We start from the raw sequence: 26,506 nt of genomic DNA, 5'->3' as shown, positions 1-26,506 counted from the left end.
AAGACATATTTTGCAAGGGATAAATGAAGGTTTTTTTTAGCAACATGGCAAACCATCATGTTTGTCAACTGTGAGCATGCACAAGTACACAGAAACATACCAGAACCAGAGGGCTTTTCTGCAGAATCATCCACTGCAGGAGTTGAACGGGGTACTACTGCTGTGGAAAGCTGAATTTGCTTTGGCTGAGTCTGACTGTTGTTGGGTTCGGACTGGCTCTGGTCCTCTGACTGGGTAAGAGAGGTATAGAATTCTTCCAATTTGGGCAGTGTGGAAGAATCTGAAGAACCATTTATGTCTAGTTGCTGCAGAATGGGAAAAATGGGGCAAAAGCATGAAAAATGTTAGTATAAGAATTAAGCCCTATTTCCTTACTTATAAACAAAATACAAATATTTCCATATTATAATAAATAAAACTACCCACTTTCAAGAACCTAGATACTCTCTAGAAAAAGCGAGTCCGTCTCTATCTTAATGAACATAAATTCAATTCAAGAAACATTTATGGAACACATCCCATAAGCAAACAGGGCACTGAGTGCTACCATACACAGGCTGGGAAAGGGGGGCAGGGCACGAGAGAAGTGACGTTCACTGAGCACCCTGTGTCGGGCGCAGTGCTAGCTTATCTGCATGTGTTTCTTCATTTGAACATCAGAACAGGTGTCCTAGGTAGGTGCTATACGTCTTCTTTCACTTAGCATAATGCTTTTACAGAGTGGTTAAGTTATCCAACGTCCATCAGTAAATGGTAGGGTGTAGATCTGAACTGAGGCCAGTCTATGTTCTCTGTGCTCTACCATGCCACCTCCCCGTCAGACAGGATCCCCGTCCCTAAGGGGCACTCAGTCCTCAGTCAGGGAAACTGTGTGTGTGCAGCTAGCCATGAAAGGAGGCAAGAGCTGCATGCTCCTCAGAAGGGACAAAAAGGCCAGGGTTTGAGAGAAAAAGATGAACTTCCAAACTGAGACTGAACTTGAGCTTAAGTGAAGGGAGTGCCAAATTTTAACCATTATGAAACAGACCCCATTTCCTACCATATAGTCATTGCTGAAGTAAGTATACTCTATGGTCATTTAATAGCATTCATCTTTGGTGATGTCAACTGGCATTAACATGAGTAAAAAGGACCCCATCGGACCAAGCTGTAACAAACTGAACTAAGTGGTTTATCATCTGGGATCTGCCTAGAGCAAACTGAAACAATAAATGTACAAACAGATGTAGGCTTGTTTTTCTGGCTCATATGCATCACACATTTAATATCAGCAAATGTTCCTTCTGTGGCAAAAATCTATAGCAGCTCACTTTCAAAGACAGTTGGCATGAATGTGGCTTATGTAATTATATAATATACAAATGCCTGTGTGTATAACCTTTTTTGGTTGCAAAAAAGAAATTCTGAAACTCCAGATAGCTATACTGGGCAATACAATATGTTATTTCAGGAAACCAAAGATCTGGACTCAAATTTTTGCATAGTTTATGCAATTCACATGTGTACTTGAGCTACCTTTTATCTTCATTTAAAATGAGGCTGAGAATCAGTGAATTCGTTCAATAAACTACAATAATAATTAAGTAAATCAATATTTATTAATATAAATTTTTTAGGCTGGGGAGATTACTAGTTCAAATCAGTCTTTGCAGGTGGGCAAACTCAGGGCACAAAAGGTAACTTGTTTAAACTTACTAGTCAGGGGTAAAGACTAGGCCCTAGATTACAGCATTCACAGAACAGTGCTTTTTACATTATGCCCTACTGCCTATGTTTTGCTGTGTAATAGATAATATATAGAAACATTTTTAAAAAGCTATATCTTCTTTCTTGACAAATATGATTTAAGAAAGATGCACTGTTGACACATATTTAAATGCATCCTGATAGCTTTCACTTTGAATTTCACTCTAAATTTGTATGACATTTGAAAGCAAGTATGTGTAGCAAATTTAGGCAATTAGTTGACAACAAGTCTTTCCCTTCTAAGAGTAATCTAGAGCCTTACTACTCAAAAGTGGTGTTCACTCAGCAACATCAGCATTAGTTGGAAGCCTGCTAGACATGAAGAGCTTTGATCCCTACCCCAGATATGCTGGATAAGAATCTGCATTTTAACAAGATTCCCAGGTGACCTGTATGCACATTATAGTTTGAGAAGCACTGCTCTACCATATTTATTCTTCTGTAGTTATAAATGACTGATTCCCTCACAGTTGTTTGGAAATATACCATAATGGAACTACATATTAGTCTCAACAAACATGTTCATGATTTATGAAACATGTTTCATAACATGAACAAATGCCCCAAATCACTTCACATCCACTAGAATGGCTATAATAAAAAAGACAGATGACTATAATCATTGGCAAGAACAGCAAGTGTTGACATGGACAAACTGGAGTACTCTTAAATTGCTGGTAGGAATGTAAAATGGCACCGCTGCTCTGGAAAATATCCTGGTAGTTCCTCAAAATGTTAAACATAGGATTACAATATGTTTATCTAGTTACATACCAAAATAAATGATAACATGGCAAGGAGTAAGAAAATGGCATAGGGCAGAACTCTGGGAGACATCACAGGGAGCAAGCCTAGAAAGTACGTTGGGAGGTGGGGAAAAAAGATCACGGCATCACAAAAGCCAAAGGAAGATTATGTTTCAAGGAGGAATGCAAGGTTACTTTCAAATATTGCTGAGCAATCAGGTACTGTAAGGTTAAAACATGCCCACCTAATTTAGCAACATGGGAACAGATGGTGACTTGAAGGATAATCACTGTAGTATTGTTGACAGTCACACGAAATCTTAAAAACAAGATATTCATCAGAACTATTTAAATCAGCATGGCATATCCATACTCTGCCGGAGTTTAAAGCAATGAGGTAGGTTTGTAAGTACTCATATGGAAAGGTGCTGAATGGTATGTGTATTATGTTCTCATGTATGTGTTTAGTTTCTCGGAAAGATACACAAGAAACTGCTTATGACGGAGTTGGATTAGAAGAGGCAAGGATATCTTATTTCCATAACTTTCAGAACTACTTGAATTTTAAAATCCTGCATATGTAGTACTTTTATAATTTTCAAAGGCAAAACATGTTTGTCTACATAGGGGATGAAAAACAAGTGTGGTAACTAGAGAGGACTGTGGGTTTTAAAAAATTTATAATGCTTAAATTTTGTTTAGATGGAAGGTACATTAATATGTTTAAATGCTTATGAGAACACTCCAGTAGAAAGAGGTCGAAGATACAGACAGCAGGAGAGGACTATATCCTAAGCATACTTCCAGTCCCAAGCCTTTTGAATAAGGCATATTCAACCTGCATAGTAAGTACAGGTTGCTTTAGAATAGGAATAGAAAAAGGGGTAGAAAAAGAAACCTTTTTTTTTGAGACGGAGTCTCGCTCTGTCGCGGACCCCAGGCTGGAGCGCAGTGGCCGGATCTCAGCTCACTGCAAGCTCTGCCTCCCGGGTTTACGCCATTCTCCTGCCTCAGCCTCCCGAGTAGCTGGGACTACAGGTGCCCGCCACCTCGCCTGGCTAGTTTTTATTTTTTTTAGTAGAGACGGGGTTTCACTGTGTTAGCCAGGATGGTCTCGATCTCTTGACCTCGTGATCCGCCCGTCTCGGCCTCCCAAAGTGCTGGGATTACAGGCTTGAGCCACCGCGCCCGGCCAAGAAAACTTTCTTAAGAAATACACCTTAAGAAGTTCATTATGATACAGTAAAGATTTTAACATTGTAAATTCTCTTCATGGAGTATAAAGTAATAGTATAAAACTACATGACAGAAAAAGTTTGAAGACTCAGATTTCCTGATTTCAAAACTTATTAAACAGCTAGAGTAATCAAGACAATGTGACACTGGTATAGGAACAGACACATAGAGAATAGGATTGAGAGTCCAGAAATAAACCCAATCATTTATGTCAGCTGATTTTCAATAAGCATGCCAAGACAATTCATGGGGAAAGAATCATCCTTTCAACAACTAGTCCTGATACAGCTGAATGTCCACATGCAAAAGAATAAAGTTGGACCCTGTCTCACACCATAACAAATTAACTCAAAATGGATCAAAACCTAAATGTAAGAGTTAAAATTATAAAATGCTTAGGTGAAAACACAGGTGTAAATCTTTGTAACTTTGGGTCAGACAATGGCTTATTAGGGGATACCAAGAGCTCAAACAACCAAATAAAAAAATCTATTGGATTTTACTTAAAAAAGAAAAAATGAAAAAAACAAACAAAAAAAAACCTTTTTTGCTGCAATGGACACCATTAAGTGAAAAAGAAAAACAGAAGAGTAGAAAATTTGAAAATAATGTATCTGATAAGGGACTTGTAATATGGTATTTTCTTATATCCAAATAACAAAAGACAACCTACTTATAAAATGGGCAAAGGATCTGAATATCTTGTCAGAGAAGATAAATTGCCAATAAGCACATGAAAAGACACCCAACATCATTAGCTATCAGGGATATGGAAGTAAAAACCATAATGAGACACCCTTCATATCCACTAGCATGGCCATAATCAAAAGAACAGGCAATAAGTGTTGGTGAACATATGGAGAACTGGAACACTCATACACGGCTGGGGGGAACATAAAATGTTGCAGCCACTTTGAAAAACAGTAGGCCAGTTCCACAAAATGTTAAAAGCAGAAATACCGTATGATCCAGAAACTCCACTCCTAGTTATATACCTAAGAAAAACTAAAACGTGTTCACACAAAACTTTGTACTTGAACATTCCTAGCAGCATAATAGCCAAAATGTGAAAGCAGCCCAAATTCCCACCAATTGATGAATGGATAAACAAGATGTGGTATATCACAGAAGGGAATATTATCCAGCCATAGAAGAGAATGAAGTACTGGTTCATGCTACAACAAGGATGAATTTTGAAGACATTATTAATGCTAGGTGAAAGACAATCACAGAAAAGCACATACTGTGTGCCTTTTAACAGACAAATCTGTAGAGACAGAAAGCAGATCAGTAAGTAGCTGCCTAAGGCTGTGAGAGGAAGGGGAAGGAGTATGACTGCTAATGGTCATGGGTGGGTTTTTTTGAGAGGGTGATGAAAATATGCTAAAATAGACTGCAGTGATAGCTGCACAGCTGTGTATCCTAAAAACATTGAATTGTGCACTTCAGCAAATTATAATGGTATATCAATTATATTTCAATAAAGCTGTATTTTTAAAAAAACCTGAAAAACAAAATATAAAAGCCTACTTTATCCTAAAACTAAATTCATGCATTAAGCTACATTTCTGGAAGAGACCATTCTATGAAATACAGAATGACTTTATTATTGTCATACAATGTAACCATAGTCTGAAGGAAATGTGTCACTTAGAAGGTTCTTCCTCCCTAGATTTGCTTTTCAACAAGTCTTCTAGACTTAAGCTCTTTATTTTCAATGTAACACAAAAAGTAAAGAGGTCTGGCAGCCAAATTTCATGATTCACACAAATTGTCCAGCTGTTTTCAGGATGCTCGTAATATATTCAGGAAACCTGAAACAAATATTCTATGCCAGGATTACTGCTTTCTGCCAAAGCAATGTGAAAGAAGAAACTAGTCTATATTATGCAACAGACACAGAGCTTAAAATTATGACTAAGTTACAGGAAAATCCCAGTTTTCTCTATCTCTAAGAGAGGTTTAATCATTTTAAAATTTCTAGGCTCAGGATTCTCTTCTGAAGCAATAAGGAATTATGTTTTCATTTTTAAATCAACCTATATTTTATGTATATGTATTCTACAACTGCTGAGAGAGGTCATTAACCACAAGTATTCTGGGGTGCAAATCCACTCATAACTCTAGTACAAAGCCCAAAAAGTCAAATTTGTCAACAGTAATAGCTACAGCAACCTGTTAAGAGATAGGCAATATCAAACTATGTAAATTGAGACAATTTTGCTTTCTAAAAATGAAAGGACTTCCTTATGCAAACCTGTCCCAATAACCTGCATTAGACATTTACCTTTTGAGTCCTATTTGCGCCAGTATTTTTTTGCTGAGCACTCAGTACTTCTGGTTTATGAACTACTTTCGTTCCATTTACAAGGCCTGAAGGCTGCCAAGAATCATCCCATGTATCTTTGGGGATAGAAAAACACCAGTCCTATAATGAAAAAATGGCAACGTAAACTGAGATAAAATCGCCATGATCCAAAAAGAGGATAACTTGGGCAAGATAAATGCATGAAAGCGACACATATTAAACAAAAAGGTATTTATTAACTTTCTGTATCAGTGTGACTTTCCTCCTTGCTCTATTGGTCCATACCCAGTATCTTGAACTCTGAACACATGGATCTCAAAAATAAATACAACTCTTTTTGTAGTGTTTTAATATCTTTTTCATGGCTAGATGATTTTTTTCATGATCATCTAGTATTTAAATAGCACAAACAGGAAGGAGCAACATAATTTCAGATACTTACTATTATAGCCAGTGGGAAATAAATTATATATATACATAGTTAGACCTAATATTAGCAAATATGCTGACTCCAGAAATCCAGAGGTTATATTACAAGGCTAAAGCAACAAAAGTAAAATTAGAGAAAATGGTTTCTTTAATTTATTTATAGATCCTAAGGGCCTTGACTAGGGGCCAATGATAAAATAAAAATCACAATGATTAAAAGGGCAGATATGCAAAAATTGGTCCATGGTTTATTGTCCCATGATGAAACCTCTGTCCCCCTACATGCTACTACCATTTTTTAAAATCATGTATTCTTTGAATTATGGTCTGATAAATACTTTTGAATTCCAGAATATATAGATTTCTTGAGACCTAGACAATTAAATTTAAATTTCCTTTTCTCAGTACTGATTTGCTTTCTTTTCCTTTTTTTTTTTTTTTATAATTTTTTTGGAGATAGGGTGTTATTCTGTCACCCAAGCCGGTGGAATGTAGCAACATGATCTTGGCTCATTGCAACCTCCAGCTCCCAGGCTCAAGCACTGATCCTCCCACCTCAACCTCCCAAGTAGCTGGGAGCACAGGTGCACACCACCACACCTGGCTATTTTTAGTAGAGACAGGGTCTCACCATGTTGCCCAGGCTGGTCATGAACTCCTGAGCTCAAGTGATCCACCTGCCTTGGCCTCCCCAACTGCTAGGATTACAGGCTTGAGCTGCATTGCCCAGCCTGATTTGCTTTCTATTTTTCCTAGGATCTAACCTTCTGTGGCATTTCTTTACGTGATGAATACTGATTCTTTCCATCAACACTTGCAGTAAATAGATGGGAGGCAGCATCACCTCCTTTTCCCATCTTAGCCTGTAGAGGTAACCAGTTCTCATCCCAAATATCATCACCTATGGTCACTGACTCCAGGCATGGCATTCCCGTGGGGATCTCATCCTAAAATGTAACAGAAGACAAAGAAAAACTATCATTTATAGTTCCTATATGAGCATATAAAATTTAGGTTTTACAGTTTTTTCCTGACTCCAAGTAAACATGACAGTTTGAATTCACAATTTATTACTTTCCCTTCTGAAATGCCACCAAAATAATAAAGAGATTTAGGATATAATTTTTAGAGTCAAAGAGAACAGAAGAGGAGAAAACACCATCTACTTTCTGGGTACAGGAAAGTAGACAAGTGACAACTGATTAAGCAGTCCTGAGAAAGTGGAATCCTGAGTTTGCAGTGAAAAAATTGAGAAGCAACCCAAATCTATACAATATATACCTTAAAAACTCAGAAATTTGTACTAAAAGGTTTTTGGAATTGAGGGTGTAAAATGGGAATGAAAAAAGCACACTGGCTGAATGTCTGTGTAAGTAGGACTTAGCTCTCCAGATACTCTCCCCTATTCCAAGGACTCAGGCAACTACATCTCCTCTATCTGCCAGAAGACCAGAAATATTCTGGAGGGTAAAACTGAGGATGGAGCAATCATAATAAAAAATTATTAAGGAAATAAATGAAGGTTTTTATAATGAATATTGAGATCCCTGGCCCTCTTTTCAACAGCAGAACAGAAATGAAAGAATGCATGAACTTGAAGACAGACCATAGAAATCATCAAATCTAAACAAAAGAGAAAAAAATATTGGGGGAAAAAAACAAAAAAACAACCAAACAAAAAACCCAAAATAGAGCCTCAGGAACTGTGGAACCATACCAAAAGATTTAACATCTGTGTCATCAGAGTCTCATAAGGAAAACAGAAAGAGTATAATGCAGAAAAATAATTTGAAGAAGTGTGGCTGAAAACATCCAAAATTTGGTGAAAGACATAAATCTACAGCTTCAAGAAGTTCACCAAAACCCAAACAGGATAAACCTAAAGAAATACATGCCTAGACAGGTTCTACTCAAGTTGCTGAAAACTAAAGACAAAGAACTGTCTTAAATGTAGCCAAAGAAAAATAACACATTACTTATAAAGGAAGAACCATTTCAATTACTGTGGATTTTGCATCGGAAACCATGAAGGGCAATAAGAAGAATGAAACTGTTAAAGTGCTAAAAGAGAAGAAATGGGAACCCAGGTTTCTATATACAGCCAAAATATTCTTCAAGAATGAAGTAATAAATATATTCTCAACAAAGAAAACAGAGAATTCATGGTCAGCATACCTACTCTAAAATAATTGTTAAAGGAAGTTCTTTGGACAGAAAGGAGATATCAGAAGGAAACTTGGAATATCAGAAAAAGAGAAATCAACAGAAATGATAAATATCTGGGTATATATAATAGACTATTCTGTTGAACTTTGAAAGAATATTCTTAGAAGAATATTCTTGAAGATGGAAAGCAAAAACTATAACATCATAAATTGTATGTAGGTGTAACATATAAGACAAGGATGGCATAAAGGAAAAAGGAAGGGGTAAAAAGACCTAAATAGTAGAGTAAGATACTGACATTCCAAAGTGGTAAAATGCTGACTAAGTACACTGTAAAAGTCAAGAATGACAACTGTAATTCCTAGAGCAACCACTAAAAACACTGTACAAATAAATATAATAAAAACATAGTACTTTGAGAAGCCAAGGTGGGCAGATCATGAAGTCAGGAGGTTGAGACCATCCTGGCTAACATGGTGAAACCCCATCTCTACTGAAAATACAAAAAAATTAGCTGGGCATGGTGATGGGCACCTGTAGTCCCAGATACTCAGGAGGCTAAGGCAGGAGAATGGCATGAACCTAAGAGGTGGAGCTTGCAGTGAGCCGAGATTGTGCCACTGCACTCCAGCCTGGGCAACAGAGCAAGACTCCATCTCAAATAAATAAATAAATAAACAAACAAATAACCATAGTAAATAAAATGGAATACTAAAAAATGTTCAAATAACCAAAGAGAAAGCAAGAGGAGGCAGATGAATGAAAATCAGGGGAACAAACAAAAATAAAATGGCAGATATAAAATAAAAACATATATATAATCACATTAAACATAAATGGTCCAAACCATACTAATTAAAATTCAGATTGTCAGAGTGGATTAAAAAATAATCAAACTAGGCCAAGTGCAGTGGCTCAAGCCTGTAATCCCAGCACTTTGAGAGGCCAAGGTGGGCAGATCATCTGAGGTCGGGAGTTCGAGACCAGCCTGACCAACATGGAGAAATCCCATCTCTACTAAAAATACAAAATTAGCAGGGCATGGGGTGCATGCCTGTAATCCCAGCTACTCAGGAGGCTGAGGCAGGAGAATCGTTTGAACCCGAGAGGCAGAGGCTGTGGTGAGCCGAGATCATGCCATTGCACTCCAGCCTGGGAAACAAGAGTAAAACTCCGTCTCAAATAAAATAAAATAAATAAATAAATAATCAAACTATATGCTGTCTCAAGAAACTTACTTCAAATACGATGACACAGGTAGGTTAGAAGGATGGAAAAAAATATACCAGGCAAACACACACACACACACACACACACGGAAACTGGAATGGCTATGTTGATATCAGATTATGCAGACTTCAGTGCAAAAAAAAGTAATTGTGAATAAAGAAAGACATTTCATAATGATAAAAGGGTCAATTCATCAAGACATAAGAATCCTAAATGGATAACACCTAACAACAGAACTTCAAAATGCACAACAAAAAAACTGATAGAATGAAAGGAGAAATAGACAAAATCCAAGATTATAAACTTCACTGTTCTTCTCAGTAATCAACAAAATTGGTAGACAGCAAGGAGCAGAAGAACTGAACAATACAACCAGTCAACTGGATCTGACATTTATAGAAACTCCACCCAACAACAGAATACACATTTTTTTTAAAGACACATGGACATTTACCAAGCTAGACCACATCCTGTTTTGACAAAACAAACCTTAACAAATTTAAAGAACTGAAATCATACTAAGTATGTTCTAAGACCATATTATACTGGAAAGAAATAACAGAAAGTTAACATGAAAATTTCCGAACACCTGAAAATTAAACAACATACTTCCAAATAATTCATGGATCAAAGATAATATCTCAAAATAAATTATAAAATATTTGAACTGAAAGAAAACGAAAATACGATATGTTCAAATTTGTGAAATGCAGCTAAAGTGATATGTAGAGACTCATAGATCAATGCTTATATTAGAAAAGAAAGGTCTCAAATCAATAAAGTAAATTTCCATCTTAAAAAAAAAGAAAAAGAAAGCAAAAATAAACCCAAAGAAAATAAAACAAGAAAGAAATCAATGAACTTGAAAACAGAAAGACAAGAGATAAAACCAGTGACACCAAAAGCTTATTCTCTGGGAATGGGAAGTTTAATAAAATGGATAAATCTCTAGCAAGACTAACAAAAAGGGGAGAAGACAAATTGCCAACATCAGGAATGTAATAGGAGATTATCACTGCAGACCCTGCAGATAACAAAAGGATAAGGGAATACTATAAACAATGTTATAGATATAGTTGACAACTTAGATGAAGTGAACCAATTCCTCATTTGATAAATGAGTCACTTCCTCAAAAACCACAAAATACCAAGACTAAGATAAAATAGCTGATTTGAATAATCCTGTATCTATTAAAGCAATTGATTTTATAATTTAAATTCTCCTGGGAAAAAGTCTCCGGGCCCAGATGGTTTTATAAGGTAATAGCAAACATTTTAAAAATCAACTTCTCTCCCTGAAAAAGAACTCGATTTTATATCATCGTTTCCAGAAAACAGATAAGCGAATACTTCCAACTCATTTTATTAGGACACTATCACCCTGTACAAAATGTACCTCAATAAACAAATAAAGAAAACGTGCTACATATACACAATGTAATACTATTCAGCCTTTAAAAAGAAGGAAATCTTGTAATATGTGACAAAATGGATGAACCAGGAGGACACTGTTACATAAAAGAAGCCAGACACAGAAAGGCAAATAACACAATCTCACTTACACGTAGAATCTAAAAAAGCAGACTGACATAGCAGTTACCAGAGGCTAGGAGGTGGAGGGATTGGGCAGATGTTGGTCAAAGGACACAAAATTTCAGTAGACAGGAGGAGTAAGTTCAAGAGATCTGCTATACATCTTGGTAATAGTGATGTTAACTATTAACTATACAGTTAATAGTGACATAGTGACATAATGTATACTTAAAAATTGTCAGCAGAGTAGATTTTAAGTGTTTTCACCACAAAAAAATACAAATATGTGAGGTAATGCATATGCTAAATAGCTTGACTTATACATGCTATAATGTACACATATATTGAAACATGTACACCATATATGCAATTTTACTTAATTAAAAAACTAAGAAAATAAAGATCCACACAAACAACAAAAATAAATAAAAAGGAAATACAATTCTACATAATCTTTCCCAGAAAACAGCAAAGAGGGCAACATATTCAGGTTTATTTTATGAGGCCAGGCTTATCCAGTACAAAAACCAAAGACAATACAAGAAAACTACAGACCAATATCTCATGAAAACAGACATCCATTTGCATATACGAATGCAGACAACATTACTGATATAGAAAATCACAAACGAAATCAACAAAACACCCCCTAGAATTGATTAGTGAGGTTAGGTAGTTCAAAAAAATACCAATTTCTATATACTAGCAATTAAAATACAAAAATTGGGGAAAACATTTATAATAGCTCTCAAAATAAGTGAAATACTTAGGAATAAAATTAACAGAACATGTACAGATCCTGTACACTGAAAATTATAACACTGTTGAAGAAATAAAAGAAAACCTAAATACATGGGGAGATATACCATGTTCATGGACTAAAGTATCAACTTTCCTCAAAATTAACTATATATATAACACAACTCCAATCAAAATCTCAGGTATAGACAAACTGATTCTAAAGTTTATAAGGACAGTAAAAGGAACCAAAATATTAAAAACAATTTTGAAAAAGTATACAATAGGAGGAATCATACTACCTGATTTTTTTTTCCTTGAGACAGAGTTTTGCTCTTGTCATCCAGGCTGGAGTGCAATGGTGTGATCTCAGCTCACTGCAACCTCCCTCTGCCTTCCGGGTTCAAGTAATTCTCCTGTCTCAGCCTCCCAAGTAGCTGCGATTATAGGTGCCCACCACCACACCCAGCTAGGTTTTGTATGTTTTAGTAGAGACAGGGTTTCACCATGTTGGCCAGGCTGGTCCTGAACTCCTGACCTCAGGTAATCCCCCCACCTCAGCCTCCCAAAGTGCTAGGATTATAGGCATGAGCCACTGCGCCCAGCCAATACTACCGGATTTTAAGAGGTACTATATAAGGTTACAGTAATCAAGACAATGTGGTAGTGATGAAGAGACATACATATAGGTCACTAGAGAAGAACATAGAGTCTAGAAATAGACTTACAGAAATATAGACAATTGATTTTTGATAAAGCTTCAAAGACAATTCAATGGAGATAGGATAGCCTTCTCAACAAAGGATGCTGGATCAATTGGACATCCACATGTAACAAAATGAAACCTGACCTAAATTTCATGCCTTATACTAAAATTAACTCAAGATGTCTTGACACTGGAAACACTGTCCATAACAGAAAACAAGTTGATACGTTAGGTTTTTTCAAAATTAAAAACTTCTGTATGAAAGACAATATTAAGAGAATGAAAAGACAAGCTACAAGTGGGAGAATATATTTGAAAATCACATTATTTGACAAAGAACTAGTATCCCAAATACATAAAGAACTCTCAAAACTCAAGAGTAAGAAAACAACCCAATCAAAAAATGGGAAAAAGATTTCAACAGAAATTTCACCAAGAATTGTGTATAGATGGCAACTAAGCACATGAAAAGATGTTCAACATCATTAATCACTCAAATTTAAAATCATGCTGTGATACTACTACACATCTATTGAAATGGCTAAAGCAAAATTACTGACAATGTCAAGTGCTGACAAGAAAACGGAGCAACTGGAACTCATATATTGCTGGTGAAAATGCAAAATGGTATAGTCACTCTGGAAAAAAGTTTGACATACACTTATCACATGACCCAGCAATCTTACTCCTGGGTATTTACCCTAGATAAATGAAGCTTATGTTCACACAAAAACCTGTACATGAATATTTATAGCAGCTCTTGAATAAATACCCCAAACTGGAAACAACCCAAATGTCCTTCAATAGGTGAACGGGTATACAAACTGTGGCATATTTATACTATAAAATACTATTCAGCAATCAAAAAGAACATATTATTGATACATGCAAGAGCTTGGACGAATCTCAAAGGTACAGAACTATACTGAATGAAAGAAGCCAGTCTCCAAAGGTTACATACTATATGATTCTACTTACATGACAGTCCTGAAAAGGTAAAACTAGAGTGACAGAAAACAGACCCCAGACCAGTTGCTAGGGGTTAGGGATGTGGGGAGACTGTGATTACAAAGCGGTAGCACAAGCGTTATTTTAGATAATGAAGCTGTTCTGCATCCCAATCGCAGTGTTGGTTACACAAATCTACGCATTTATTAAAGTTGATAGAACTTTATCATTTTACTATGTGTTAATTTTACTATGTGTTAATTTATTATAAAAGGAAAGAAATATTAACATGAAAAAAAGTTATACAAGGGAAGAAAAAGGTGTAAGAGTGTACTATAATACTTGGCCAAGCTGCGAAGAGCATTTACATAGTCACAGTAATATAAATATTGAATGGTGATCTGATGGAAAGTTTGACATACTATATCAATAACATGGTAGGGGGAAGGGACAAAAAGGTTATGTTTGTGTGTGATGATGGTAAGGCAATGAAAGAGAACTAAGCCCTCATCTTTCATAGTGGCAAATCCACAGATACTTAAAACTGAAAAATCAGGAAATAACAACATGAGGATGTTATTTAATGAAAGAAACAGAAGTAAATTCCAAAAACAGCTAAAAGAGATAAACGTGGTTGCTCTGGGAAATAGGAAATACAGGGGAAGGAGTCATGGGGGATCCTAAGTTTTGTATACATAAACATTCGATTAAAATAAAAATACATCCTCCAAAAAAGTTGTAAATATTTTTCCCAATGAGTTTTTCAAAATATAATTTCTTGATACTAGTTTCTAGCCACTGTATAATTCTTGAAGACCACCCCAAGTCACAGGATATTAACTAACACATCAAAGCCAGATACCTTTTTTATGATCAAGGTTATGTTGCTACAACTTTGGTATTGGTTACTATGAACGAATTTATTTATTTATTTATTTATTTATTTATTTTACTTTTTTGAGACAGAGTCTCTCTCTATCACCCAGGCTGAAGTGCAGTGGCACGATCTCAGCTCACTGCCACCTCCACCTCCCGGGTTCAAGCATTCTCAAACCCCAGCCTCCTGAGTAGCTGGGATTACAGGCACATGCCATCATGGCTGGCTAATTTTTTTTGGTACATTTTGTAGAGACAGGGTTTAATCGTGTTGACCATGCTGGTCTCGAACTCCTGACCTCAAGTGATCTGCCCGCCTCAGCCTCCCAAAGTGCTGGGATTACAGGTGTGAACCACCGCACTTGGCCCAAGAATTTGTAATACTAAAAGCAGCGGGGTTTAAGAGAGTTTATTCCCATCCTCTTCACTTATGAATTCAGTGTATTATATTAATTACATATTCAAAGACTATCTTTCCTTCTCCTACCTCATTTTCTTCCTTCAGATCATTTGGCTCTGGGTTGGACCACTTTGGATCTTCTTCAAAGCTCTTATTACAGGTTTTCAAAGAATCAAATTCAGAATCCTTTAATGGCTCCTTTGACTCAGATTTAAGATGACTTAAACACTTTTCATCATTAATATCTTGCTAGTAGATATGAAAGAGAATTCCTTTATTTTCAATATTAACGCTGTTTCCAAAATCTACATGCCTATACATTTTGGGGGGAAGTTTTTGCTACGGTTCACACAAATGCTACATTATTTTATAGCTTTATGCACGATCCTAGGTCTTCCCATCCTGCTATACTAGTTCAAGCCAATGAACATTTATTGAGCCTTTATTACGAAATGTCTACAAGACAGCTCTGTGAATACAAAGATGAATGTAACAGATTCTGGCTCTACTAAAGGAACTAAAAAATATTGTGGAAAGACCTAGAATCAGTCTTCCAAGTCCAGCCATCACAAAGATATGACCAAAATATGACTGATAGAAGAGGACATCTGAGAAGATGCAATGAAGAAGATAACACTTAAAAGATGAGTAGGAATTCACAAGGAACTGGGTGTAGAGATGTAGGTGTGTGTGTAGCATATGGGAGGCTTAATATGTCAAAGTACAGACTAGGGTGGAATAGTAGAGTTTTAAGCCCTTTCTCTTTTGCAGAAAAGATGGTTCTTATTTCATCTCCAGAATAAAACTATGATTATTTGAAGACACCAACAGAGTGATAGGATATTCTAAAAATATTAAAGGTTGAATTCAACTTACTATTTAAGAATGAAGAAACAGAATTCTCCTAATCCAGTAATAATGACTAAGAAAAATTCAGGCTTTGGAAAGTGTTATGGGCATATAAGCTTCATTAATTTTAACATTAGCTAGAAATCTAAAAAACTGTATATTGTTTTGAACATGCAGTAGGAAACATCAGTACATAATTTTCATAATAGGTAATCTCCCAGTAGTCAAAATGGCCTTTATCTTTTCTCATAATTAGTAAATGTCTACTCAAAAAATCATCTCTATAATTTTAAAAGTCAGATATATAAAACACATTAAACAAAATAATATTTTTACATTTTATTCAAAGGAAAAAAAAGACATTGTATCAGTAAAACAAAATATATTTGGCCCTCAAATTAAACACATCCTGTATTCTTAGCCCAGTATCTGTTGTTGTGAGGAATATAAGACTTGGAGGACATGGTTTATTTGTTCAAGAAACATTAAGTCCTCACCATATGCTTCATTTGCCTTTTACACATTGAGTATCCCTTACCTAAAATGCTTAGGACAAAAAGTGTTGCAGATTTTGGATAATTTTGGATTTTGAAACATTTGCATATACATGAGATATCCTGGGAATAAGACCCAAGTCTAATATGGAATTCATTTATGTTTCATGTATACATTATATGCATAGCTTGAAGGTAATTTTACATAATATTTTAAATAATTTTGTACATGAAACAGTTTGGACTACATTTTGACTGCAACCTGTCATACAGGTTTAGGTGTGGAACTTTCCACTTGTGATATTATGTCAGGACTCAAAAATTTTGAGATTTTGGAGCATTTCAGGTTTTGGGTTTGTGCATTAGAGATGTACAAGCTGTCTGTATAATAAAGATACGAAAGTACAAACCTGGTAAGTTGCTGTAAAGATTAAATTAGTTAACACATGTGAATGCTTTTAACAGTGCCTGCCATGTGGTACAAGTTCAATAAATAATGCTGTTGCTCTTATTACTGTGAGCTGGAAAAAATACATAATAATATTATAATACTATTATTACTGTGAAGGGAGGAGTTGCTGAAAGTTTATAGGGAAAGTAAGAAACGAGAATACCAGAAGAACCTGTGTATTGCAGAGGGAAGAATAGCATTCAGAGTCAGTGTAGTGAAGTCACAACTGCACAAAGGCAGCAGTGGAATTTAGTATATAAGAGCAATTGTTCAGGAGGAAGCATGACTGAAGCAAATGTTTAAGCCAGCAAATAAAGAGACAAATTGTTAAGATCACTGTGCAAAATTTCCAAACTCCCCAAAATTTGTAAAGCCTTGGTTTCTTCATCTAAAAAAATGAGGATTACAGTAATAAAAAGAATTATAATAGTATTTGCAAACATCTCTTACCAGGATATGTAACTCACTCTCTTTTGACTGTGGACTTATCTTTCGGTCTTCATTAAAATAGTGCTGCTGGGAAGGATAACCCAGTTCTGTCAAGACAATGTCCTCTGGCCCTCCACTGGATTTCGTGTATAAAGCTAAAGGGTTGAGCTCACTGAAACCCTAAGATTAAAAAAAGAAAAGGGATGGTTTAATTTACATGACCAACAGAAAAAGGGTGAGAAAGCACTTAATAACTTTCAAATACTATGGAAGTATATTATCTTCCGAATTTTATTTTATTTATTATTTTTTCTTTTTGAGACGGAGTCTCACTCTGTCACCCAGGGTGGAGTGCGGTGGCGTGATCTCGGCTCACTGCAACCTCTGCCTCCCAGGTTTGAGTGATTCTCCTGCCTCAGCTTCCTGAGTAGCTGGGACTACAGGCGCGTGTCACCACGCCTGGCTAATTTTTTGTATTTTTAGTGGAGACGGGGTTTCACTGTGTTAGCCAGGATGGTCTCGATCTCCTGAGCTCCTGATCCACCCACCTTGGCCTCCCAAAGTACTGGAATTACAGGTGTGAGCCACCACGCCCAGCCTATCTTCCAAATTTTAAGTTAAAAATGTCTCCATTATTGACAGTTTTTGCTAGTTACAAAAATTATCAACATAACAGTGAAACAGATGCTATCAATAATTGCAAAATAGGAGTGTTATTGTTCTCTAGGACAACTTCAGATAACTACTTTTTATTTTATTATTATTATTATTATTTGAGACAGAGTCTTGCTCTGTTGCCCAGGCTGGAGCACAGTGGCATCATCTTGGCTCACTGCAACCTCCACCCCCCGGGTTCAAGCGATTCTCTGCCTCAGCCTCCCGAGTAGCTGGGATTACAGGCATGAGCCACTGTGCCCGGCCAGATAACTACTTTTTAAATTAATTATTTAAAATAAAAGTATTCCCATTTCAAAGGACAATTAGTCAAATGCAGTTTTTCTGTGGTCATCTGAAAATTAAGAGTGCTTTGCATTAAAAAGCCAGGAATCTCATGGATGTCTCTAAACCAAATAAACTTCTTTATTAAATTATCTTATACCTTGACGTGGTGAAATTAAACAAAATATATTACAAAATACATCCAGACTGCTCCACCTTAGAAGAGATATTTTCTCGGCATACAATAGCATGGCCCTCTGTTCTCAAGACATGATGGAAATAGATATCTTCGTTTGAGGATGTGTCACACAAAAAAATGTTAAGGATTCCATCTACATATTCATCCACTACCCCTACTAATGGCTTCAAACCGCACAACTTCTGGAACTGCAAAATAGCTTTCGATGTCCAGTGTTCCTGAAATATGATCAAGATATTGGATTCAGGTGATAGATCTAAACATGAATTATAATAACCATATACAACAATGAATTCTGATGAACTAGAGATTGAAGTGGAAATAAAACCATAAAAGTACTAGAATAACACATAGGAGGATATATATTATTTGGGGATGAGAAAAGTCAGAATAAAGGAAAAATGATAAAAAATGCAATTACTGAAAAAATTTAAATAATTATGTAATGTGCAACTTCCATTTTCAGAAACTGTGAGTTAGATTATTAGACCCACCCTCCCAAAGAAAACAACTAAAAATTCTAGGTAAAAGAATTATGAAATATATCCAAAAGGCATCAAAGAACTGACAAGCTTGAACAAATTATCAGGCCAAAACTGAAGGGAAAATGGGAACTACTTTTGTCTTAAGGGAACCTGCTAATCCAGGTAATTTGAACTTTGGTTTTTTTCTTTTTGTTTTGAGACAGAGTCTTGCTCTGTCACCCCGGCTGGAATGCAAAGGCACGATCTTGGCTCACTGCGACCTCTACCTCTCGGGTTCAAGCGATTCTCCTGCCTCAGTCTCCTGAGTAGCTGGGATTACAGGTGCATGCCACCACACCTGGCTGATTTTTGTATTTTTAGTAGAGACAGGGTTTCACCATGTTGGCCAGGCTGGTCTTGAGCTCCTGACCTCAGGTGATCCACCTGCCTCGGCCTCCCAAAGTTCTGGGATTACAGGCGTGACCCACCGGACGGTCTAACAGGTCAAACAGGACAGACATCAAAGCTGGGGTGCACCCATGGTGGGGAGTTTACAGGAGAACTTTCCTTCATTAAACTGAGTCCCTAAGGAGATACACTCTCAGGGTAAGGAAGGAAGAAAATAAATTATCCTTCACATGGATTTGCAGTTCAATTTTCACATTACCAGGGTGGTCTACACATCCTCAAGTTGTTAATTTAAATTAACATGGTTCCAGACTGGTAATATTTCTAAATATCTGGCAGAAGCACATGTAAATCCTTTCTGGAGGTAGGCAACCTCAGCCTTTATTCAACCATTCTTCTGGTTAATTTTTCAAAGACAATGAGCAGTACATAGGCAAAGATAATAAAACATACAAAGAAACAATGACTCAAAAAAGAACAAAAACAATATAACAAATCCTCAATTTTAGATATTTTAACTTCTAGACAAAATATAAAACAACTAAACTTACTATGCTTAAAGCCAAAAAAACCCAAACAAAAACCAGTTCAGCTTGAAAGCTTCTGCAGAAATTAGCAATCTATAAAAATTGATCTAGCAGAACTAAGAAGTTTTAGAAGGTAAAAACATGATAACCAAAATTAAAAACTTCATAGGTTAATTCAATAACAGATCAGATATAATTAAAGAGTAAATTGGTAAAGGGTGAGGTATTTTGGAAAAAATTTCCCAGAATGCAGCATAGAAAGACAGACAGATGTAAAATATGATAGAAAGGTTAAGAGAAATGGAAGAAAAACTAAGAAGTTTTAACACTTTTAATTATGGTCCCAGAAAAAAAGCAGCAGAAATAAGAAGAATACAAATATAAATATGGGAAATAGGCAGTAATTGAAGAGATAATGGTTGGGAATTTGCAAGATTAAAAAAAGTAACAAAACACAAAAGAAGTCTGATGAACCATAAAGTAGCATAAATAATAAATTCACACATAAACACATAACACTAATACTGAAGAACATGAGCAACTAATAGAAAATTTTAAAACACCTAGAGACAGAAAGGACACTACCTTCAAAGGAGAAAATCTATTAAACTGACAGCTGATTTCTCAGAAAACGATAAGGGAAACCAGAAGCCAGTAATGGTATCTTCAATGTGCTAAAGATACTAAACTGCTAACCTAGAATTCTATACTTAGTAAATACGTTTCTATAATAAGTGAAAAATAAATGATATTTTCGGAAAAATACAACTTTGCTATCAGCTGACCCTCATTAAATAAAATCCTAATCAAACGAAGGAAAACAGGTCCCGACAAGGGTTTGACTGAAGAATGAAGGGCAGAGAAATATATAATTAAATCTAAATTGACATTATTTTATGCAATTTCTTGAGGGGTTAAAAATGGTAACATTACACAACAAAAAGGTCAGAAGAGGAGGGTAAAGGAGTTAAAGTGCTCTAATATCCTTGCATTGTTATACATATTGTATTTCCTAGATCAATTATTAAAATAATAGTGTATTTCTTAGTGAATTATTTAAAAAATCTCTTCAAAATACGGCATGCATGGTGAGAAAAAGAATAAGTAGACTATACAGTATACACAAAATAAAGTGTAAGAGTTAAACCCAGAGATTTCAATTATTACAATAAATGTAATGACTCTAAACATTCTGGGTGAAAGACAAAAGGTATTAGCCTGGATTAAAAAAAAATACAACTATATAGTTCATAAAAGACATATCTAAATATAAAGATACAGAAGGGTTGAAAGTAGAATGACAGTTTAAAAACAAACCAAGATAATATTAAATAGAAAATGATAGTTATATTAACAGCAGACAAAATACGTTTTTTTTTGCATTAGTAGAAATAAAAGAGGTTAACTTCATAATGATAAAACATTCGGTCTGCCAGGAAGATATAACAATTTTGGTACTGTATTTGTACCTAATAATATAGCCTCAATTGTATACAAAAGAAAAACTGACTGAACTATAGGAAGAAATACACAAAAGAATAATCATAGACAAAAGCCACACTTCTTTCAATAATTACAGAAAAGCAATACAGAAAAATCAGAACGAGTAAGAGTTTCACACAATAAAGTTGACCTTATGGACATATATAAAATATTATACTCAACAACTGCAGAATATACACTTTTAAAGAAGACACAACCATTTACCAAAAGTGACACTATACTGGACCATCTAGCAGCCTCCTATTTAAAAGGCTGATACTATCCAGAGGATGATCTCTGACCACAGTGTATTTAAACTAGAAATCAACTACAAAAGGACAAATTAGAAAAATGTTTATAAACTGAGAAACTTCTAAATAATCCATGAGTCAAACAAGAAAGCAAAATATAAATTAGAAAATATTTTTAACTGAACAATAATAAAACTACTACACAGTAAATCTTATGAGATCCACTCATAAAACTTATGAGGCTAGAAATAACCTAAGCTTGCACATCAAGAAGTTAGGGAAAGAACAGCAAAATAAACCCAAAGAAAGTAGAATTAAGGAAACAGTAAAAATAAGACAGAAATAAACAAAATAGAAAAAAAATGTTTATAATAGAAACAAGAAAGCCAAACTTGGTTCTTTGAAAAAACTATTCAAAATGGCAAATATCTGTCTCTTTAGATCCTTAAAAAAGATACAAATACATATTTGGAACGTAAAAGGACATCACTACAGATGTCAACATCAAAAGGACAAAAAAAATTATGAACAATTTATGCCAAAAACAAAATTTAAATGACATCAAAAAAGTCAAGAAGGAATAAAAAATGAAAAGTCTACTATAAATATTAATTTTAATTTTTGTTGGGGTGGTAAAAGTTGCAACAAAAAAGATTAAAAAATCACTCAAAATTTACAAAATGAGTATTACATACAAACAAGTATATATTAAGTTAAAAATTAAACTTTTGAATAATTTCATGATTTGTAGCCTTTATACTTCTGTAGTTATTACAGCTTAAACTGCACTAAGACTTTTGGGATAAATATATATTACATCAACATATGCTATAAACTCCAACATACAGTATTATCAATTTAGTTTGAAAGTTCTATGTCTTTTAAAGAAATTCAGAGAATAAAATTAAAAACAAGTTTTTCATATTTGCCCACATGTTAACCATTTTCCATAATCGTCATTCTTCCCTGTAGATCTGCATTACCATTTGGTTTCACTTCACTTCACTTCAGAATTAAAAGAACTTCCTTCAGTATTTCTTGTTGTTCAAGATTGCTAGTAACGAGCTCAGTTTTTACTTTTTGAAAATGTCTCCATTTCTTCATTTTGATAGATATTTTCACTAGATACAGAATTCCACCTTGACTTCTTTTTCTCTTTCAGATTTCCATGTTGTTCCTTTCAATGGGCAGTTAGTTATTATTTATATTATTGTTTCCTGAATTTTCCCCCTTCTCGTTGCTTTCAGGATTTTCTCCTTTCGCTTTAGATTCCAGAAGTTTGATTATGATGTGTCTAGGTATAGTTTTCTTTGTATTTATTCTGCTTGGAGTTTGTTGATATTCTTGGATCTGAATATTGACTCTTTCACCACATTGTGGAAATTTTTGGCCTTTCTTTTTTCCATCCTATTCTCTCTCTCAACTCTTTTTCTGGGACTCCAATTACATCCCTGTTGGGGTAGCTGATATTGAACCAGAGACCAAGTCTCTGTCCATTTTCATTTTAATTATTTTTTATGCTCTTCTTCATATTGGATAATTTCTTTTGATCTGTTTTTAAAGTTCATAGACTCCTCCATTGTCTCCAAATCTGCTATTAAGCCTATGCAGAAACTTTTCATTTATTTCACTTTACAACTCCAGCATTTCCATTTATTTTAAATAGTTTCTTAATGTAGAAATTCCTTCTCTGTTCCTTAATGATGAGTAAATCTCTCGGTCCTTGAACATACTCATAATAGCTGCTTTAAAGTCTTTGTCTGCTAACTGCAATGTCTGGGACATCTCAATGTTGGTTTCTACCAACTACTTTTTTCCTTGAGTATATGTCACATTTTCCCGTTTTTGTTTTTTGTTTTTCCATGTCTAGTGATTTTTAGTTAAATAGTAAACATCAATATGTTTTAGAGCTTCTGGATTCTGTTACGCTCTTCTCAAGAGTGATTTGTTTTAACTGGCAGTTACAATTGTCTGGACCCAAACTCTAAACTGTCTCATCTGCAGTCTGTAGCAACAGAAATCTCTGTTCAGTCACCTCAAATGCCAACTGTTGATTTTTCACCAGGCTACTGAGCTCTCCCCAGCACTTAAGATAGTTCAGTAGTCACCCAAGGATTTGGGCAGATCATATATAATGATTTGGGAACTCATCCATTCCATGGTTCCCTACTTTCAAGTATTTCCACCCTAACTTCCAGCTGTTCTGCTATTTCCAAACAATGTCTTATAATTCTTTAAGACAGCAAGACTGCAGATTCTCAGAAAAGAAGCTTGAAAAGTCCCATTGCCATTTAACTTCTGCTTTTTTGCCTGCTTCCGATTTTGCTAATGGGCATAATAGTCTGTTGCTATTATGCTATTACCAAATGCATTAGTTATTTTTTAAATCAGAAAAAAAGACACAGAAATAAAGTGAGATAGAGTCATTTAGTTAAAAACCTAGTTACTGAGCATTTACCACGCACAAAGCCATTGCTCTGGGCACTGGAGATTCAGTGGTGAACAAGACAATTTCCCTAATTTCAGGGGCTCACACGGTCATGCATAAACAAACAAGACAATATCAGATAGTGATAAAGCAGTATGAAGATAAAACAAGGTAACAATGAATAACTGAAGTGAAGTGTGCATTTTTAATTGTCAGGTGAAAGAAGTCCTTTTTGAGGAAATAACTTTTGGACTTAAATTTGAATGACGAGAAGGACAACTGTGAGATTACTGTGAATAAGCTATTCCAGCGATTAGAATATGCAAAAGCCCTAAGGCCAGAAGGAGTTTAGAAAGGAAGAAAGGAGGGCTGGAGGCGGTGACTCACACCTGTAATCCCAGCCTTTGGGAGGCCGAGGGCGGGCGGATCACTTGAGGCCAGGAGTTAAAGACCAGCCTGGACAACATGGTGAAACCCCATCTCTACAAAAATAAAACAATTAGCCAGGCACAGTGGCACACGCCTATAATCTCAGTTACTCAGGAGGCTGAGGCAGGAGAATTGCTTGAACCAGGGAGGCGGAGGTTGCAGTGAGCCAAGATCGCGCCACTGCACTCCAGTCCGGGCAATGAAGGGAGACTCCATCTCCAAAAAAAAAAAAAAAAAAAAAAAAGGACAAAAGAAAAAAAAAGAGAACAAAAAATCAAAAAATGGAAGCTATCTGACTGATATGAAAGTAATGAACACTGGCTACAACTGAGTCACAAATTTAATCCTGTGCTTCCTGATGGCAAAATAGTAAAAAGAAACTTATTCAGGAATCAAATGCAACTAAGAAAACAACCTTGAATACAAGCTTCCATCAAAAAACATATTTTGCATACATTGTTTCTAAGAGTCAAAAATTAAAAGTAGTCTGAATGTCAAACAATAATGGTTAAACAGGCTATGATGCACATTTACCTAACAGATTACACTATGAATCCAATAAAATTGAGAACTTAACATATAAAAGTACTTACGCTATAATGCTAAGCAAAAGAGCAGAATACAAAATATTATTACTATTTTAAATAATGCTGAAAACCATACAAAAAACCCCTTGCTCCCAATATCCAATAAAATAAACTGGAAGAAACATACACCAAATTTCTAAACTATGTATGTTTGAGTGATGGAATTACAGTAATTTTTCTTCTTTTTCCTTCTTTTTTTTGGGAGACAGAGTTTCGCTCTTTGTTGCCCTGGATGGTGTGCAGTGGCACAATCTCGGCTCACTGCAACCTCCACCTCCTGGGTTCAAGCGATTATCCTGTCTCAGCCTCCAGAGTAGCTAAGATTACAGGCACCCACCACCATGCCCGGCTTTTTGTATTTTTAGTGGAGATGGGGTTTCACCATGTTGGCTAGGCTGGTCTTGAACTCCTGACCTCAGGAGATCCGCCTGCCTCGGCCTCCCAAAGTGCTGGGATTACAGAAGTGAGTTTTTCTTTCTTCTTTACAGAATTTTTCAGATAAAAAATATTTTTAAAATCCATTTATATGTGAGCAACTGATAGATTAAGCAGACAAATATGGCATAATAAATGTACAGGTATGCGCTAGTAAGAGTTCTGAAGGAAAAATGCAAAGTTAGGTACATAAGATAATTATAACTACAAAAATGCACCTACACACATGAAAATGACTCCTGCTCCATTCCACCTCAAACCTCTGCCAAAATGTTGCTAGAGAATTATCTTGAAAACATGTTATCTGTCGGTGGCAGTTTCCTATTTACATCCTTTAGTTGCTCCCCAGCCTCTAAAGGACGACAATGTTCAGACTTCTGAACATGGGTCTTCACATTAGGCTCCTATTTCTTTGACATTTTCTACCATGCACCCACATTAGCTCATCCTATATTCTGTAGCCAAACAGAACTACTTAAAGTTTCTCCCATTTGAGATGTTTCATGCTACTCTCTCTTTGCTTGGAATGACTTTCTTTTTTCATCTAGTTATCTTCCTAATCTTCCTTCAAAGTGCCACTCAAATGCCTCCCTGATTACCTTGGACAGAAACAAGCAATCTTCCTTTTGCACCTCTATCATACATTCTTGAAACCTCTCCTATAGCAAATTTTATATGGCATAACAATTTCTGTCTACATGTCTGTCTTCCATACTCTATACACTGACTTCTTTGAGGGTTGGTTCTATGTTTTATCTTTATATCCTGAGCATGTAAAACTGTTCTTGGCACATAATAGGCACTCAAGTGTTTGCTGATTAAACGGGAGAGAAGCAAACATACCTCTACTGGTCTCACCCAAGCCAAAGAACAAGGGATAGCCTGAGCTGGAAGCTTTGTGTAGCAGCACCTGCAACAGATAATCAAATATGTAAGTTAAATCTTCCTGCTATTTAAATGCACCTCTAAGCATGACCCAAAAAATCACTTTCTTAATAAGAGACGAAAACGTAGTCTCATCGTACATTCAAAATTCAGTGTCATGTAAAAGACAACACAGGAGTTACAATCC

At 35.5% G+C, this 26,506-nt stretch overlaps 1 protein-coding gene across 1 annotated transcript in view; it reads right to left on the bottom strand.

Moving 5' to 3' along the window:
* Positions 1-26,506, bottom strand: part of TDRD5 (tudor domain containing 5) — a 97,390-nt gene that overhangs the window by 22,283 nt on the left and 48,601 nt on the right. Inside the window, exons 11-17 of the mRNA XM_011968051.1 lie at positions 26,278-26,344; positions 18,441-18,641; positions 17,307-17,465; positions 15,150-15,311; positions 7,230-7,412; positions 6,016-6,156; positions 101-305 (exon numbers count right to left, since the gene is read on the bottom strand). Coding sequence (XP_011823441.1) covers positions 101-305; positions 6,016-6,156; positions 7,230-7,412; positions 15,150-15,311; positions 17,307-17,465; positions 18,441-18,641; positions 26,278-26,344 — 1,118 coding nt within the window. The remainder of the gene's footprint in view (positions 1-100; positions 306-6,015; positions 6,157-7,229; positions 7,413-15,149; positions 15,312-17,306; positions 17,466-18,440; positions 18,642-26,277; positions 26,345-26,506) is intronic.

Source organism: Mandrillus leucophaeus, unplaced genomic scaffold (assembly GCF_000951045.1).
Source record: "Mandrillus leucophaeus isolate KB7577 unplaced genomic scaffold, Mleu.le_1.0 Scaffold825, whole genome shotgun sequence".
Lineage (NCBI taxonomy): Eukaryota > Metazoa > Chordata > Mammalia > Primates > Cercopithecidae > Mandrillus > Mandrillus leucophaeus.
The sequence above is the reverse complement of the archived record's forward strand: the minus strand, read 5'-3'. Positions and strand labels throughout refer to the sequence as shown.